Source organism: Musa acuminata, chromosome BXJ2-8 (assembly GCF_036884655.1).
Source record: "Musa acuminata AAA Group cultivar baxijiao chromosome BXJ2-8, Cavendish_Baxijiao_AAA, whole genome shotgun sequence".
Lineage (NCBI taxonomy): Eukaryota > Viridiplantae > Streptophyta > Magnoliopsida > Zingiberales > Musaceae > Musa > Musa acuminata.
In genome coordinates this window covers 44,658,219-44,674,993 of record NC_088345.1, presented here as the reverse complement: position 1 = coordinate 44,674,993, position 16,775 = coordinate 44,658,219, and the positions used below count along the sequence as shown (strand labels likewise).

General features: G+C 39.0%; 3 protein-coding genes across 3 annotated transcripts; 1 reads left to right on the top strand and 2 right to left on the bottom strand.

Moving 5' to 3' along the window:
* The first annotated feature begins 795 nt into the window (after positions 1 to 795).
* On the top strand, positions 796 to 3,438 carry LOC135619608 (phosphatidylinositol 4-kinase gamma 4-like). The gene is made up of 2 exons (XM_065121777.1): positions 796 to 2,213; positions 2,985 to 3,438. The coding sequence occupies exons 1-2, from the start codon at positions 870 to 872 to the stop codon at positions 3,360 to 3,362; spliced, it is 1,722 nt and encodes a 573-aa protein (XP_064977849.1). The 5' UTR covers positions 796 to 869; the 3' UTR covers positions 3,363 to 3,438.
* Positions 3,439 to 4,304: 866 nt separating this feature from the next.
* LOC135619609 (casein kinase 1-like protein 4) lies at positions 4,305 to 14,607 on the bottom strand. Its single transcript, XM_065121778.1, is given in 13 exon segments — positions 4,305 to 4,586; positions 6,610 to 6,667; positions 7,388 to 7,470; positions 7,808 to 7,934; positions 8,021 to 8,105; positions 8,575 to 8,638; positions 8,717 to 8,778; positions 9,122 to 9,192; positions 9,293 to 9,388; positions 13,367 to 13,515; positions 13,598 to 13,667; positions 14,179 to 14,219; positions 14,331 to 14,607. Coding segments are annotated over 13 exon segments (1,026 nt in total). The 5' UTR covers positions 14,407 to 14,607; the 3' UTR covers positions 4,305 to 4,542.
* A 307-nt stretch (positions 14,608 to 14,914) lies between these two features.
* On the bottom strand, positions 14,915 to 16,264 carry LOC103995047 (xyloglucan endotransglucosylase protein 7). The gene is made up of 4 exons (XM_009415537.3): positions 16,071 to 16,264; positions 15,814 to 15,914; positions 15,527 to 15,720; positions 14,915 to 15,441 (listed from the first exon to the last, which is right to left on the bottom strand). Exons 1-4 carry the CDS (start codon positions 16,249 to 16,251, stop codon positions 15,036 to 15,038), a joined length of 882 nt encoding a protein of 293 aa, XP_009413812.2. The 5' UTR covers positions 16,252 to 16,264; the 3' UTR covers positions 14,915 to 15,035.
* Positions 16,265 to 16,775: the final 511 nt, after the last annotated feature.

The following is a 16,775-nucleotide window of genomic DNA, read 5'->3' as shown; positions in this document are numbered from 1 at the left end:
AATTATTTCCGGCAAACGACTTATAAAGACCGACTAAAAGCAATTTTGGTTCTGAAAAGAAGTGAATTTTATGTGTATTCCTATACAAGTTTATAGAAAATTAAATGAATGCTTGAAGTAATTCAAGAGAACAAAACATCACCCCACAACTTAGCTTATTACATCTCGATCCAAAATTATTATTACTATGAATAACGATTTCAAATATGTTTGACATTGTTAATGCAAATATGGAACAAAGAGAGACTTTTAACCGACTCGATATTAGACGGCTTTGCTCGTTTCCACGTAACGCGGTCGATCCGATCCCTGCCGTTCAATCGTCCACCTCATTACCACGTAGCGCCGTCATGACACGTCGCTAAATCTTGCTCTCCCTAATATAAACCCACCATTACGCTGTTGTCTTCTCCACCCCTCTCCTTTCGGCGTCCTCCAATCCCTTCGCCTCCTGTCTGCTGCTGCTGCTCATTGGGAATGGACAAAAGAAGAAGAACTCGACGCAACGAAGCGAACTCGAAGGTAACATCTTGCATCCGGATCGAAGGAAGGAGACCGATCGAGTCCCCCCAGTTTGCGTCGACGAAAGCACTTTTGGTTCGACTGCAACTGGGTGGTTCCTGTTCGGGTCAATCTCCTTCGGTCTTTCTTCCCCTTTTGTGTAGAAAACATCACATTGATCGAATCAACGGAATCCTTGGTTGTTCTGAGAATCCTGAATTGGTTCTCCGAAGCTTCCCGTGATTCCGTGATTGGTTCGTAGGATAGATTTGAATTTCTTGTTAAGATGGCCGTAGTTGAAGATGAATTGTAGCTTCTGAGGAACCAGGCGGTTGTTTTGCTCCTTCCTTGTCTGTTAGGGCACGACGATGTCGTCGTCCGCGCTCGTAGCTAATCCCACCCTGGAAGATTCAGCGCTCTCCCCAGTCAGTTTCGAAGGCAGCCGACGCCCGCATTGCTCGCCGGAGGCAATCCTGATCTACCTCACCGTCCCGGGGTCGCCGGTGATCCCTATGAAGGTGTTGGAGTCGGATTCGATCGCCTCCGTGAAGCTTCGAATCCAGAGCTTCAAGGGTTTTGTTGCCGGGAAACAGACTCTGATGTCTAATGGCAGGGAGTTGGCACGGAATGATAGCCTGGTGAGGGACTACGGCTTGAGCGATGGGAATGTCCTGCAACTTGAAACTAGACTCTCCGATCTCCGATCTATCACTATAAAGACCACCTGCGGCAAGAAGTATGAGTTCCAAGTGGAATCGCGCCGCAACATTGGGTATGTTAAACGGCAGGTTGCCGAGGGTGGTTGGGCCTTGGGCAATCTCGAGGATCATAAGCTGGTGTGTGATGGTGAGGAGATCGGTGACGATCAGATTATCGATGACATCTGCAAGAACAATGACGCTGTGTTCCATTTGGTGATCCCCCAATCAGCAAAGGTTAGATCCAAACCTGTTGAGAAGGACAACGAGCTGGTCGTGGTTGCATCTGATTGGAAGAAAAAGAAGGGGATCGATGATCTTCAAATGGTTGCTGGGAAGCCACGGCATAGATATTGTTGGATTCAGCAGAACATTATCGATCCGAAAGTTGAACACTCTCCGGCGATCATGGAACTGGTCCGATCGACCTCTGCAGGGCTGGAGAAGGGGAACCCACCGATTCTGTCTACGGAAGGCTGTGGGGGAGTTTACTTCATGCAGGATGCCCTGGGTCACAGGTGCATTGGTGTGTTCAAGCCAATCGACGAGGAACCCATGGCTGAGAACAATCCTCGAGGGCTTCAGTTGTCGACAAATGGTGAGGGAATGAAGAGGGGGACGCGTGTTGGAGAGGGAGCAATGAGAGAGGTCGCAGCATATGTACTGGACCACCCTTTGGGCGGACGACGCATATCCGAGGAAGCTGGGTTTGCTGGTGTTCCACCGACGGTCATGGTGGGGTGCTTGAACCGTGGTTTCCATCGTTCCGCGGAGGATAACGGTGCGGGAAAGACGGTTAAGGTTGGATCCTTACAGATGTTTGTGGAGAACTGTGGAAGCTGCGAGGATATGGGACCTCAAGCATTCCCGGTTGGGGAGGTACAGAAGATAGCCGTGTTGGATATACGGTTGGCGAATGCTGATCGCCATGCTGGGAATATATTGGTCTGCAAGGATAACAAAGGCCGGATAATGCTGGCTCCCATTGATCATGCATACTGCTTACCTGACAGGGTAAGTCTTTGCCCTTTCTTTTTTTTCTTTTTTTCTTTTTATTTGTTGTGCTTAATTTGTTAAAGAACGTTAAATTGATACCAAGTCATACACGATTGCTTTGGTCTTCCATCTGTATTCAATGAATGATCATGATTTAGATTGTTTCCTCGAGAATGATAGATACTTCATGTGCATCCGAGTTTACCTTGTCTTTATCCGGATTCTTCAATAGCTGTATGTTTTTTTTACTTTGTTCTTGCTAATCTTGATCAATGTTATTTGACATGATCTCCTCCGATAACAATATGTATGTACCTCATTACAAAAAATTCCTCAATATGAGAAAGATAGCCCCCAGTAATTCCTAAGAACCTCTAGGCTTTCAGAACCAAAACTAAATTTCCTGATGTTTCAGAGAACCTGATCCAAAACAGTTTCCTTGTATACATGATGTGTTTCTCATGCTCCATGACCTTACAACATTTTCTTTATGTGCATGGCATGCTTGTTGGGCTCTATGTATAAATTTCAATATAATCCTAAAGAATATAATATAATATATATATATATATATATATATATATATATATATATATATATATATATTATATTCAAGAGTTACCTTGTTTTAGTTGCATGCCAGACAAGCTAACCGGTGTCGCTTCCAAATGACCAAATGTCAGTGCAATGCCCTATTAGCAGAGTTGGTGTGTCAGTTGATGCTTATAACATGTATCATTTTCTTACTTAAATAACTGATGATAAGCTTTTGCACCTCTGGTGCCACAGTTTGAAGATTGTACCTTTGATTGGCTCTATTGGCGCCAAGCTCGGCAGCATTTCAGTGGTGAAACCATTGCTTACATCAAATCACTAGATGCTGAAGAAGATATTGCACTTCTCAGAAGCTATGGGTGGGAACTGTCACCTGAAAGCTCTCGCACTCTTCGTATCTCAACCATGCTTTTGAAGAAGGGCGTACAAAGAGGGCTGACTCCCTACGACATCGGAAGCATCATGTGCAGGGTAACCACCGAGAGGGAATCAAAAATTGAGGAGATCATCCGTGAGGCGGGGAATGCTATCCTGCCACGCTCTCGTGAAACTGCATTTCTGGAGTGTGTCTCTGAGATCATGGATCGTCACCTCGACAAACTTTTATCATAGGATAACTGATTACTGTTCCATATCTATTGTAATCAGATGTAAGACTATTAACAGCCTATTTAGACTATCATAGGATAACGGAATGGTGGTTGTAAGTAAGCAAATCACCCATCCGATATATTAGGACACAGATGTTCCCTGCTTGGATGCACAAGTCAAATTTAAGTCAAATTTCTTGTGCTATCCAGATCTTATATATATTGTTGATAAGACAATTGCAATTTCTCCACAACAAATGTGTTGTAGCAGTAGTTTTCTTTTATACATCTGTTATTAAATATCTAATTGGAAGGATAGATCAATCATTTATAGCATGTTTTTATCTTTGATTGAGATGTCAAGTACCCAATGAATACCAGTGTGGAGAAATCTTTGCTTCCTTTGCCTTGGTTATCGGTGGAGGGGAAGGTCAAAAGTTCACATAGTTGAGACTTGGTAGCACTAAGTCTCAACTATGTGACCCCTGGTAAACCAATTGAATCAAGCCAAAATGGAATTGGTGGAACCCAACCCGAGTGTAGTCAGACAATTGAATCAAGCCAAAATTGAATTGGTGGAACCCAACCCGAGTGTAGTCAGACAATTGAATCAAGCAAAAATTGAATTGGTGAAACCCAACCCGAGTGTAGTCAAACTTGTTGGCACCAAGGCTCAACTATGTGGCTCTTCCAACGCTGTGGCCCAGCCTAGGCACCCTGGTCACTTATCCAAAGACTCCATTCACACAATATTATAGTCTTCATGTTTGGTCAAATATCTTGCAGACTAAGAGTACAACAATCTCTACGCCTTCCAGGATCAGAATGACATTTCAAGTCAAAAGCAGCATGGTGGTTCCTTGCTGTTTTTGGAGCACTAGAGAGCCTAGCGCTTGTGTCAAAATCGACCATTTGCACGATGAGCAACGATGCCTTTTTAATTCATTCGTACTAATTGTTCACATGAACTAAAATTTTCCCTATTATTTATCTATAAGTTTATCCAACAGCTGCTAATTATTTTCTTGATATTGACATAAAACATGTTAAAAGAACTAAAATATAGCTTGATGGAAATTGTCATAATACCTTTCGATTCATCAAAGTAGTCTCTCATATGCTGGTAAATACTGGTGGAAAAACCTGCTCACCATTTTTTCCATCCTGAAAACAGATTTCTACAGGAACTTGATCCGGAATCCTCACAGCAAATGGGTAGTGCTCTGTACCATCACATAATCATGCTCTGGAGGCAAAAAATACACAATATAGATAAGCCAATAGATGTGACGTTGACACATGAAATATGCACATTGACTATGCTAGTAACAGTGATCATCTTACAGTGATAACTGTTCGTCTGGTCAAGGCTGTTGATAAAAAGAAAGGAGGCTAGAATATGAAAAACTAGACCAGTGTCCTCTGTTCAAATCCTCGAGTGATTTGAGTATCTAATGCTAAAATTATTTCAGATTGCTGCCCACAGGTCAGAACGACACAAAGAATAAATAAAAATATATCCACAAAACATATTTCATTACACTATACTCTTTCTCAGAAGAATGGTCTGATCTTTTAACATACATTTGAACATGCCAATTTTATGGGATCATCCAAGTTGAACATATCGACAAATTTCTAGACCAGAAAAAGGTTATTTTGCAACACACCATCAATCATTTCCCTTAAAGGGCCATTTTAGAAACAATTGCATTTGGAGTCGCCCTAATAGAAATACCCTAGGCCGCTTGATATCCCAAAGCAACTTAAGCAACAACGACTTTGTAGCCACCTTTGGTAGCATATGCTATTTGGTTGTTGGACTCAACCCATATGAAACAACACCCAAAGAGCCAATAAAGAACATAACCAGAGAAGTCTGCTACCCTGAGGATTGGACACTTAACACAAGCAAATTCAGTTGAAAGCATTACCAGTCACTTGGCTGAAGCATTATGCTGTAGCACAGGAATCCAACTACTAGATGAACTGAGCCTCAAAGCATCAGTTGGCCCTGATTGTCTGGAACTTGTGACATTTTTATTTGGGGTTCCAGGAAAGGCAAATGATGTAGATGGTACTTTTGGGTTTTCAGAGCTCATTCCAACCCTCTGAAACAATTGAGAATCCAATAACTTCAAAATCAAGAAATTCACAACAATCCATATAAACTAGGTAACGGAAAATTTCATATTGGAATGGTTTACTGCTTCACATAGTGTGATTAAAAGGAATACTTCATCACCAGTGGAAAACTGAATTTTAGTGACCTACCAACTTATCAAGTCCCTGATTGTCAGAACCCAGATTCTTATCAGCTGCAAGTTTGAACTACATTTGAACTGTAGGACGTGCATCATTTCTTGGTCCTACCTGGTTTGTAACTTCAAAGGCAAGAAACATAATTTGCACTGGTAACTGGAATATAATTTGGCCATAACAAGAATGTAAGATAAGCACAAAAATGCATGTTAGTGCAGCACTTATGAATATGGTAAATATACGGAGTACATGATTCCAAGATACTTTATTATTTACTATGAGCATTAGCTTGACTAGGTACGGTTTTGCACCAGGATCTTCATTAATTAGCATCAGATAATTACATATTAGGATACAGTGGTTCCCAGTTTACCCACCACAAGGTAATACAATCCAAAATCAAAGTGGAACTACCTATAAAACATAAAGAATCATCAATCTACCAATGAGGATAATGATGGTACCATTGAGAGACTTTGATTGCAAATCAAATTATACGGGTGCCTATAAAAATACATTAACCATAATAACAACAAAAATATTCTTTCACCAATATACATTTTTCTGTTGATACAAATGATTCAAATTTCAAATCATATGGGAAGAATGCCTCGTATAAATGGTAATTCATGGAGAATTCTAAAACACCTAACCCAATGGCACCATCACAATTTGAGAAGAATGCCAACTTTGTATATTTCATTAAAATTCACCAGAAACCAAAAGATATGCATCTCCATGATGGGAATGATTGCAAATAATGTAATTTATCTTATCTCCAATCTTTTCGGATCTGGATCTATTATTCATTTTGAAACCAGATAAAAGTGAGAATACGGTTTTACAAGAACTACTTTTCTATTAGGTAAACTATATTTGTGGTATTCCACTTCTTGCTTGCTTTTGGTCCAAAGATGAAATTCTTAATGATAGTTAGTTGTATTCCATTCACTATTTTAAAATAGAAAATTCACAAGTAAACTAAATATATGTCTAGTTAAGGGTACCTTGATGTTTGTCAACATCCATTGGAATAATCCGGCTAGTCATTCCACCATAGACAGGCTACCAATTCAGACAAAAATTCTCAATTAATAAAGATCCAGCATACTGAATTTCTGTAAGAACATGCAATTTCTGCATACACATGTCGGAAAAAATGAACTAATAAACTTAATGCACATAAATTACATTTATGGGGAGCATGACCCCTGCCAATAAAGCAAACGAAATATTTGGATCAGTTTGTAAGACATTGATTGCTGGTAGTTGTCCAGTGTCATCAGTTCCTTGTTTCACAATAGAACATAAGTTGGGCATGTTGAACACATACCCCAAAACTGTTGCAAAATCAAGTTTTGATTTGTGTATCATCTTGTCTCCCAATAAGACAATCAATATAATTACATATATACATGTTGAACACATACCCCAAAACTGTTGCAAAATCAAGTTTTGATTTGTGTACCATCTTGTCTCCCAATAAGACAATATGTATAGATATACATATTTATATATACATATATATATACACATACATATATATACACTATATACACATACATATACATATATATATATACATATATACATATATATATACATATATATACATATATATACATACATACATATATATATATATATATATATATATATATATATATATATATATATATATATTAAATGCCTTGCAATCTTGTGAATTGTCAAACTAGAATAAAAATATATTAACTGCAACCAAAGGAACTTTGCAGTAATTTAAATAATGAGAAGAGCACTAACACAGATTCGAGGTTGAGATTTTGTCCTCTGGGTTTGCTGATATTTCAAAATAGTCCAGTCAAAAATATAATCAAACTCATAACCTGCCATAGTTGATAGAAAGAACAAATTCAGACAATCGCAAACAAAAAAATCTTGACAATTATTAACAAATAATGAGTAAAAAAATTCATGAGAAAAAAGCACTAACTCAAATTTTGAATTCATAAAAGTTTCTTTTATGCCAATTATAATTAATGAATTCACTTCCATATTCCCCAAATCTTCTCCCCTTTTTCCCTTCTTATTGGCTATGAAGTCATGAAAATTGTATGAACAAGATTCGGAAGGATAAGGACCGGAAGAAACCAAATGAAATGCATGCCTCTAAGCCAATTCAAGATGGAAATTGGCAATCAATTATATTTTCCCACATATTACCTTCACGATTAAACAAGTCATGGAAGAGGCGCTTCAGAAATCCATAATCAGGTCATTGCTCAAATGCCAAAGAATGGCAGTAATGGAAGTAAGATCCAAATTCCACCGGATGCGATTTACATAAAACCTAAGGTATGGTGTTAAGTCAAAAATATTAATGAGATGTTCAGAGATATGAGAACATCACAAAATACAAGTAATTATAAAACATACTTCAATGGGAGTTGAAAGCTTCTTCTCGCATATCTTATCATACTTCTGTTTCTTTGTGGCAGCTTTCAGACCTTGCCATGGAAGACTACAAACAGTCACAAGGTCAAAAGTTAATTATACTATTTATCTACCTATAAAAGTAAGATGCTATTAGTAATAAGTTGGCTCATGGAAGAAAAGTTCAGAGGTATTGGTGTCAGTAAAAATAAACAAAAATAACAGAAAAATACTTAAAGCAGATTTTCATTGTACACAAAATACATATAATTATTGCTTTTATGCAACGAAACTAGCTAATGAAAGCATTTCAAGCTCCACGAAAACCAATCAAGAATATGCATCCACAATCTATCTAAAATCATAATCTACATTATGCCTATATTTTCAGAACATTAGTGATCTCTTGGTGCCACCCGTACCATACAAAATGAATTTTGAACAAGAGGCAAAAAATTCTTAAGTATGGTTGCTCCAATAGTTACAAGATAGTTTCAGGAATAAAAAAGGAAGAGCAAGTTAAATTTGGAAATAAATATGACTTAATTAAAGAATACCTTCCTCTGAGAAAATACAGAAGAACATAACCAAGAGATTCCAAATCATCCCGACAACTTAGCTCTGATAAATACACAAATTCAATAAGTTGTCATGGTGACTAACTAATGTTTAAGAACAGTTAGATTGGTCTCTACTCACCAATTCCTAGACGAGTATTGCAACTTGCATAGCAAGCAGTTCCAGTCAAGTTTTTGTTTTCTCTAAGTCACAATGTGTAAATAGTTTATAATCACCTAAGGATTCAGAAGGATAAGACAAAATAAATGCAGAGAACAACTCCCTCAAAGATTAAAAAAAAAAAACCACTGAATTTTCTATATCTGGTAATCATAAGCTTTCATGAAATTTATCTCTGTAGTGTTCCTTCACTTATTTATTAATCCAGATGAATCTAACCCTGGTAATAAATATGAAAATTCATCCATACTCCACAAGTTGGTAGCTTAGGACGCCTAAACTAACCTTTATTCCAATCATGCAATATGCAGTAACAAAGAGTGACATGAAACTGTATAGGTCTTGCTTGAGAAGTGGATTACACACCAGTATGGGATATGACGATTTGTGGTAGAATCCCTATACCTTTTTGCAAGCCCAAAATCGATGATGTATACCTGCACAACCATATTCAAACAGATGTAATTGGCAAAATACCATCAAATTGCATATACAACCATGAAACTGATTTAGATTAGAGGCACTTAAAGTTGCTACCTGATTGGCCTTCCTTCCAAGACCCATCAGAAAGTTATCAGGTTTAATGTCTCTGTGCAAAAAACCTTTCGAGTGCACATACTCTATTCTTGTAATCTGTAGTATATTGAAGTATATCAAGCAGTAAAATCTTGAGTTATAAAGTTGTAAGCAAGAAAATAAACATATAACATGAAACAAAGTCCATTTGCATCTTTTACATGAGGTTTAGTTGACAATCCTAGAGGGCACTTAGAAATTAGAATAACAGGTAAATGCAGCATTCCTTAAAAATAAGATGGGAGTCAAGTGTCCAATGTTCTAAATGAATCTGACATGGGGCTTCAAGAGAATGCAAGATGAAGACATTGCTTTGTAACAGATTATGTATATATATTCATGTAGATGCACAAGATGTACATACCAACATAGAAATGCATATGCATAGATGCATGAACAGGCCAAAGCATGCACTCACATACACAAACAGGCCAAAGTATGTACTCATATATACAGGAACCTGCACATAACCAGCATATTGATGCAATACATGGCACATTCCTTGATGATTCATAGAAACAGAAACATGTCTTGGTGGACTTCAGCATAAACCGAGAAAGAGAAATCTACTTTAACAACGATGCTTAGAAAAATATTGATGAACCCAAAACATTGATCAAGTATCAAACATGAAAGACACTAACTCTTACTCCAATGGCCTTATACAATACCAAACATATTTTTATGTTAGGACGAATAAGTTCACCACATTAAGAACTATGGATCATCCACTCATTTAGTATAAAGAACACGATCATAGATTAAAACAATTCTTTCAGATTAAAGGATATCAGTGATTTCAAAAGCGCTAGGCGCTCGCTCGAGCGAAGCGAGATGCTCTAAAATATTAAAATATAAAAAATATATATAATATTATTAATATAATAAATAAAGATTATTTTGTACAATAATTGATAATCTACTGTTAACAGTATATTTACTGTTAACAAATAGTTAGAAGGGAAATGACAGTGAGAAGTCGCGGTGAGAAGTCAACGGAAAACAATCATGGCAACATATAGCAACAGCGACAGCAAAGTCGCGGACAGCAGGAGGTAGCAAACAACAGCGACAGCGGAGTCGCGGACAGCAGGAGGCAGCGGAGTCGCGTCATGGACAACAACAGGCAGTGGACAGCAGTAACGACAGTAGTAGACAGCGGGCAGTAGCGGAAGCTGAGGAGACTCGGAGACAATAGGAGAAATTGTTGGTGGCGGAGGCAGAGGGAGAAATCGTGGGCGGTGAACACAGAGGAAGAAATCGTCGGCGACGGACACAGAGGGAGAAAGCATAGGGTTGGTAGTCGGTCGAACCAACTAACACAAATTTAATCGAACCAGACTTAAAAAGTTTGGTTCGGTCGCTTATATCAATCGGGCGCTCGCTCGAAGTGCTCGACGCCTGGGCTCGGACGAGCGCCTCATCGAAGTGCGCTGTCTGGCCCTTAAACAAGGTGCTCGGGCCCCGCCTCACCTCGCCCGAGCACCTTTTTAAATCACCAAAGAATATTATGGCTATTTCCAGTGAACTTGTCATGACCCAAGCCTGATGGGTTAACTAATCTATTAATTTCGTTTAACTCAAACCACTGACCAAAATGCTTAAGTTGAAGTTAATAGTAGTACACTCATCAAATCTTTATAAGTCAATATTAATCTTGTCCACTTCCGATATGGAACTAATCGGAGTGTTACAATTTCCATCACTCAATGGCTTGGCGTACTTGTCAAGGCCAAGCATAGCCCAGATCAAACCCTAACATAGTGCATGTGAGGCGTAGCCAGTGGTGGCTTCACGCAATAACGAGTCCTTTGACTCCATCCACAAGTAGCCCTTTCCTACTTGTGCCCCTTCACCATGCCCAAATACTCGGCTCTGATACCAAATGTCATGACCCAGGCTTGATGAGCTAATTGGCCTATCAACTTCGTCTAACCCAATTCACTCGCTAAAATGTCTAAGCTGAAATTGATAGTAGTACACTCATCAGACTCTTATAAGCCAATCTTAGTCTCACTCACTTTCGATATGGAACTAATCGAGATGTTATAGAACCTCATGAGGCATCCAAAACAATCACCTCATGAATGTTATCCTATAAAAGAAAAGAAAGAACTAGATTTTTGAAAAAATATATGAAATATTTGATAGAGCTAAATGTATTTGCACTAGAAATTTGTACCTTTGTGCTGCTTTTAGCATAATTATAATCAGTATCTATTAAGGAGCCTTGGAACTAAAGGTTCATTATGTGATTCATATAACAATCAATGATTTAAAAAGTGTTAGGCACCAAGGTCCAAAAATGCCCAAGGCGCTAGGCACTCGCCTAGGCGCTCGCCCGAGCGAAGCGATGCGCTAAAATATAAAAATATATAATATAATTAATAAATATAATTATTTAAATAAAAAATATGCTATTAAATTAAGAAAATCAGGTACAAAATTACAATAAATAAATAAATCATAATAGTATATTTTTTAAATAAAAAATATACTATTAAATAAATAAAAATTAATAGTATTAAAATTAAAATAATATATTATTAACCTAATAAATAAAAATACTATTATTAGTATACAGTTAGCAGTATACTATTAATATACTGTTAACAGTATAGTGAGAAGAGTGTGAGAAGACCGAGGCTACTTAGGCAACGGCAGCGGTAGCAGGCGACAATCGTAGCTGGAGCGGGAGCGACGACGACAGCGGGAGCGGCGAGCGACAACAGCAACGACGAGCAACGATTGTGGCAGCGGTAGTAGAGAGCAGCGACAACGAAGAAGAAATGGCGATCACAAGTGTTAGAGTTGGGAAAGTCGGGGAAATCACGAGAGGGAGCCTGATATCGATGATTTAGTTAGTTCGATTGAACCAACTAAAGCACCGAAGACCAACCAAACCTAAAAATCTAGTTCGGTCGCCTGTTTTAACCCAGGCGTTCGCCCGAAGTGCCCAACGCTCAGGCGGCGCCTCTTTGAAGCGAGGCGCTCGGGCCTCGCCTCACCTCGCCCGAGCACCTAGGCAAGCACCCGAGCGCCTACTGAAATCATTGATAACAATAACAAGAACAAGACGTCCTGAAGTCCCAACTATTTAAAGTTGGCTTTATAAATCTTTTTGACATTGAGCTCTATAGAAAACAACTTTCTTAGTTAATCAAAAGCATTTAAATTTTTCTTTATAGTTTCTAGAGAAATCTTTTTGGTCCTCTTTTACCTCTTGCACCACTGATATTAATATCCTTAGTTCTTCTTAGTATTATTAAAGTTACATTTTTTATATTTAGTCTTGTTTTACTTAATTTCACGTTATGAGATTTGTCTTCCTAACTCAAACTTAAAGTTAATCAAACTCTCATCAATTATGATAATATCATCAGCATACAACAGTGCCTATAAAAATAAAAAAAAAGATAATATCATGTCAGTAATCAAGACCAATTGTGATAGTTAAAGAATGATTAACATCTTCTTTTATCTACATTGTTTCTATCAAATCTTCAAACAATTATATTACAACCATCCATAGTCTCATATGCTAGAATGGGGTCACAGCAGATAGTTTGTCATTGTTGAACGTGTTTTCTTACCTTTTATTTATTAGATGTGATAGTTTAAGGTTTTTTTTCTATTTATGCAATTTGCAAGTCATCGTTTATTGGTTCACAAGTTTCCACTATAATTATGTAACTGAGAAATTATTGAGTTCATGATTCAATCCTATCTAATCCCATCTAAGGGTTAGCTACGATTTAATAATTAGGAAATCATACCCAGACTCATACACCTTCAAATAAATGCTTATATGAGAGAGCATCTACGTTTCTTTTATTGGCTGAAGTATGTGAAACATATTTCAGCTTTCTATCCAACCATTTAAGTGCTATTCTTAATGCTATTGTACACTTTTGAATATCTTTAATTTCTTTAAAACTCTCTACATGTAGTTCCAAATTGTGCAAAGCTGTAAAAAGCAGATACTAGAACTATTCCATGAAAATACTTATTCGACAAAATGTACTTTCCCATTACCATTTGATCTGCAAGCATAAGAACAGTCTTCAATGAGAACTTGCAACTGCAATAGACAAACAAACCCTCCAGACTTGGACCAAGCAAATCGAGAACAAGAGCATTATCCTCTCCATCAATGTCGCACCATTTTATGTTCGGGATGCCACCTGAATGCATGAGTCCATAATGAAATTATCTCATAAATTCAAGAATAGGTACGGTGCTTTGCCACAACAACAATGGACCTACTTCCTCCCTGAAGAATGTTATACAGCTTGGCCTCATAAAACAACTGTGGGTGCTTGGTCCTTCTGTTTTCCTGCATCCATGTTTAGCCAATATAAGCCAGCACACAAACCAGTAACACTAGACAAATCAAGCCATGATGATATGAATCACATCTAAGCAAATTCTCTAAAAAAACTGAAAGATTTGTAACACTGAGACTTCCACAGGACCAGTGCTCTGAGCATCCAAATATTATTATAAAATAAAAGAAAACATCAAAATCGAAAAGAACTACTGACTTATAACCATGAAATCCAGTTGCGCAAATTAATCAGCACTTCAATTCATGTCGCCCAGCTTACACCATTCTAGCCGGACCATATAATACCGCATCGCACGTCAACTTAGTCTTCCTCTAGAAGTTAAAAATACAACAATTAGTATAAAAATTAACCAAACGCCTCCAATCGCCCTAAAGAAACCAAATCTTTACCATTAATTGGAGAAAAAAGTGAAGAACAAAAAAAAAAACGAAATCTTCCTCTAAAATCGGCAGGCACAGATCGGAAAGATATCAAACAAAAAAAGATCAGACAACTTACGATCTTCACCGCGACGATCTCAAACGTGTCAAAGTGGGTCGCTGAAACAGACAAAATCAACACAAGCAGATTAGAACCGACAAGAACAAAGAAAAACGAGCCGCGAGACGAATTGATGGATAGAAGGAGAAATAGGGTGCCGATTCATTCACCAAGATAGATCTCGCCGAAGGATCCACTGCCGATCTTGCGCCCTAGCTTGTACTTCCCCCCGATGATCCGATCCATTCCCTACTCGTCCTCCGTTCCTCCGTCAGATGAGCATCAAAAAATAGGGCTTCGATCGGAGGCAAAGAATTCACGAGAGAGAGGGGTCAAGAGAGAGAACTCTGGATACGGAGTAGTCGTCATCTTCGACGACGGGGCATTTCCGGTAATTTCTGGGACGACACTCGCGAACAACCCGCTCGTTTGTTATCAGTGTCGACGGGAGACGGTCCGCTTGAACTGATCCGAACCGGAAACGGTTTTTTTTAACCGTCGGGTATTGTTGTAACAAATTTCACTAACAAATTCCTCCTTTTCTAATTATATTAACATATCTTAATTATAGTTATTATATGAATATATGATTAACTAACGTGTATAAGAACTCCTCAGTCCATGGATTTTTTCCCCCTTTGATTGCATTGCGGGAGGAGAACCGGTCGATCTACTTTGAGAAACGTGTCACTCCTCGAACAGATGGCGTGGATTTCCAATGGGAACGATGTATCCGAGCATACTTTCTTAATGATGATTAAACTCATGTTAAGTGATGCTTTTTATTCATGTGTGGCAATAATAATGACAATGATAACAAAGCAAACTGACTCATCTCCATCAACACCAACCAATGGGAAGCAGCAACAGCTCTGCTAATACAGAGGCAGAGAACACTCGGGGGCCGTCTTCCCGTTGAACCTCTTCTTGTCCTGGCAGTAGTCATAGATCATGTAATTGCTCCTTGCCCACATCAGCTGACCCTGCTGTGCGTAGCTCAGCTTACTGTAAGCCGGCGAAGTCCACCAATTCGCCGGGGTACTCGCAGAACACTGCGCAGTGCTGCCTTGCCAGTACGGACAAGCTCTCAGGTTCACTTGCTGGTATCTCGCCGTGAATGGAGCGTTCTTCCAGTCTATCTTCACGAGCCCACCTCTGGTCGCCCAGCCGTCGCCGTTCCAAATGCTGGAGTAGGCCCTCATCGCTTGCTGGTTGGGGAACGCAATTCCATTCTGCTGATAGTTTCTGAAGACTCGAATGGGAATGCCGTCAATGAACCACCTGCAACAGTAGAACAAAGTCGATGACCATTATATGTTCAGAAACTACAGGGGAGATGTGCTTCAGCTTATCACAGAGAGCTTACACGACTTGGCTTGGATTCCAGTGTATGGTGTAGTTGTGGAAAGCAGCAGTCGGGTCGAACCAAGGATAGAACTGCACTTCTCTGTTTCCCAGCCCTTGCGTGTAGATGTTGGTGTGGATGATGTAGGGTTGGCCGGACACGTTGCCGAGGAATTCGAAGTCGATCTCGTCATGCTTGTCCCCTGTCGAAGACATCTGGACCAAACGCAGAGGAAGAAACTACTCAATCCAACATCATACATACTCTGTTTACGTGTTTCACGATAAGCATTCCGGAGCGGGACTTACGTAATATGTAGTCACAGTACCAGCAGAGTTCCCGGGGACCAGCTTGATCTGCATTTCTATGCTTCCAAAGAGAAACTGATTCCAAGATTGGATTCCACAACCTAAAAGCATTCACCGAAACATATTAGATGGTAAAGACGATCCTCCAAATTCTATTTTGACTGCGCATGTATCCATTATGCATCATTTCACCTTCTTAAATAGAAAAAGGATGATTTCTTATGAATCTACTTTAAAATAGAGCAACTATTGCATACCTGAGATGTTATTGAGGCTGAGTGCGAAGTTTTGGCCATTGTTCCAGACAGCCAAGTTCTTGGGACCCCAGTAGCAGGACATGTCTCTGTAGAAGTTGAAATCTGCTGCCATAGTTCGTTCCTTGGCAACAAGAAGAACAAGACCGGCGACGACGAGGAGGAGTGAACGAAAATTCGCCATTGCCGGTCCTCGAGCTCCTCCTCTGTTGAGATGACGGAAGCCATGAATGCATCAGTATATATAGGCTTCTTCGAGGTGTGCAATGCATCGAAAGAACAGAGCATGATCATGAAGACATGTTCACCTCAGCATGTCTGGGCATTATTCTTCCCCAGCTATGTTTGATCCAACACAGGCATTGGTTTCCGAGAGTTGTGCCCCCCACTAATGCCTCTGGACTTTATTATGCATCTTGCTGATATATAAACATATATTTTGTTGACCAACTGCTCTTCTTCTCATGTAATGTTCAGCCTAGCAAACTCATAATTATTTACATTTAATTCCATGGGAACATAACCTGTGGGTCTCAAACAACGAATATGGACTTAATATGGTATCGGATTTAATATGTTTCCTTCCTATGCGAAGACCAATGTCAGTAAAAGTTTTTGACATGATCCCTTTTAACATTCAACTTAGTTTTCCGAAATGGATAAGAAAAAAGAAGATTAAGAGAATGATAAGTAACGAGGGGGGTTGGT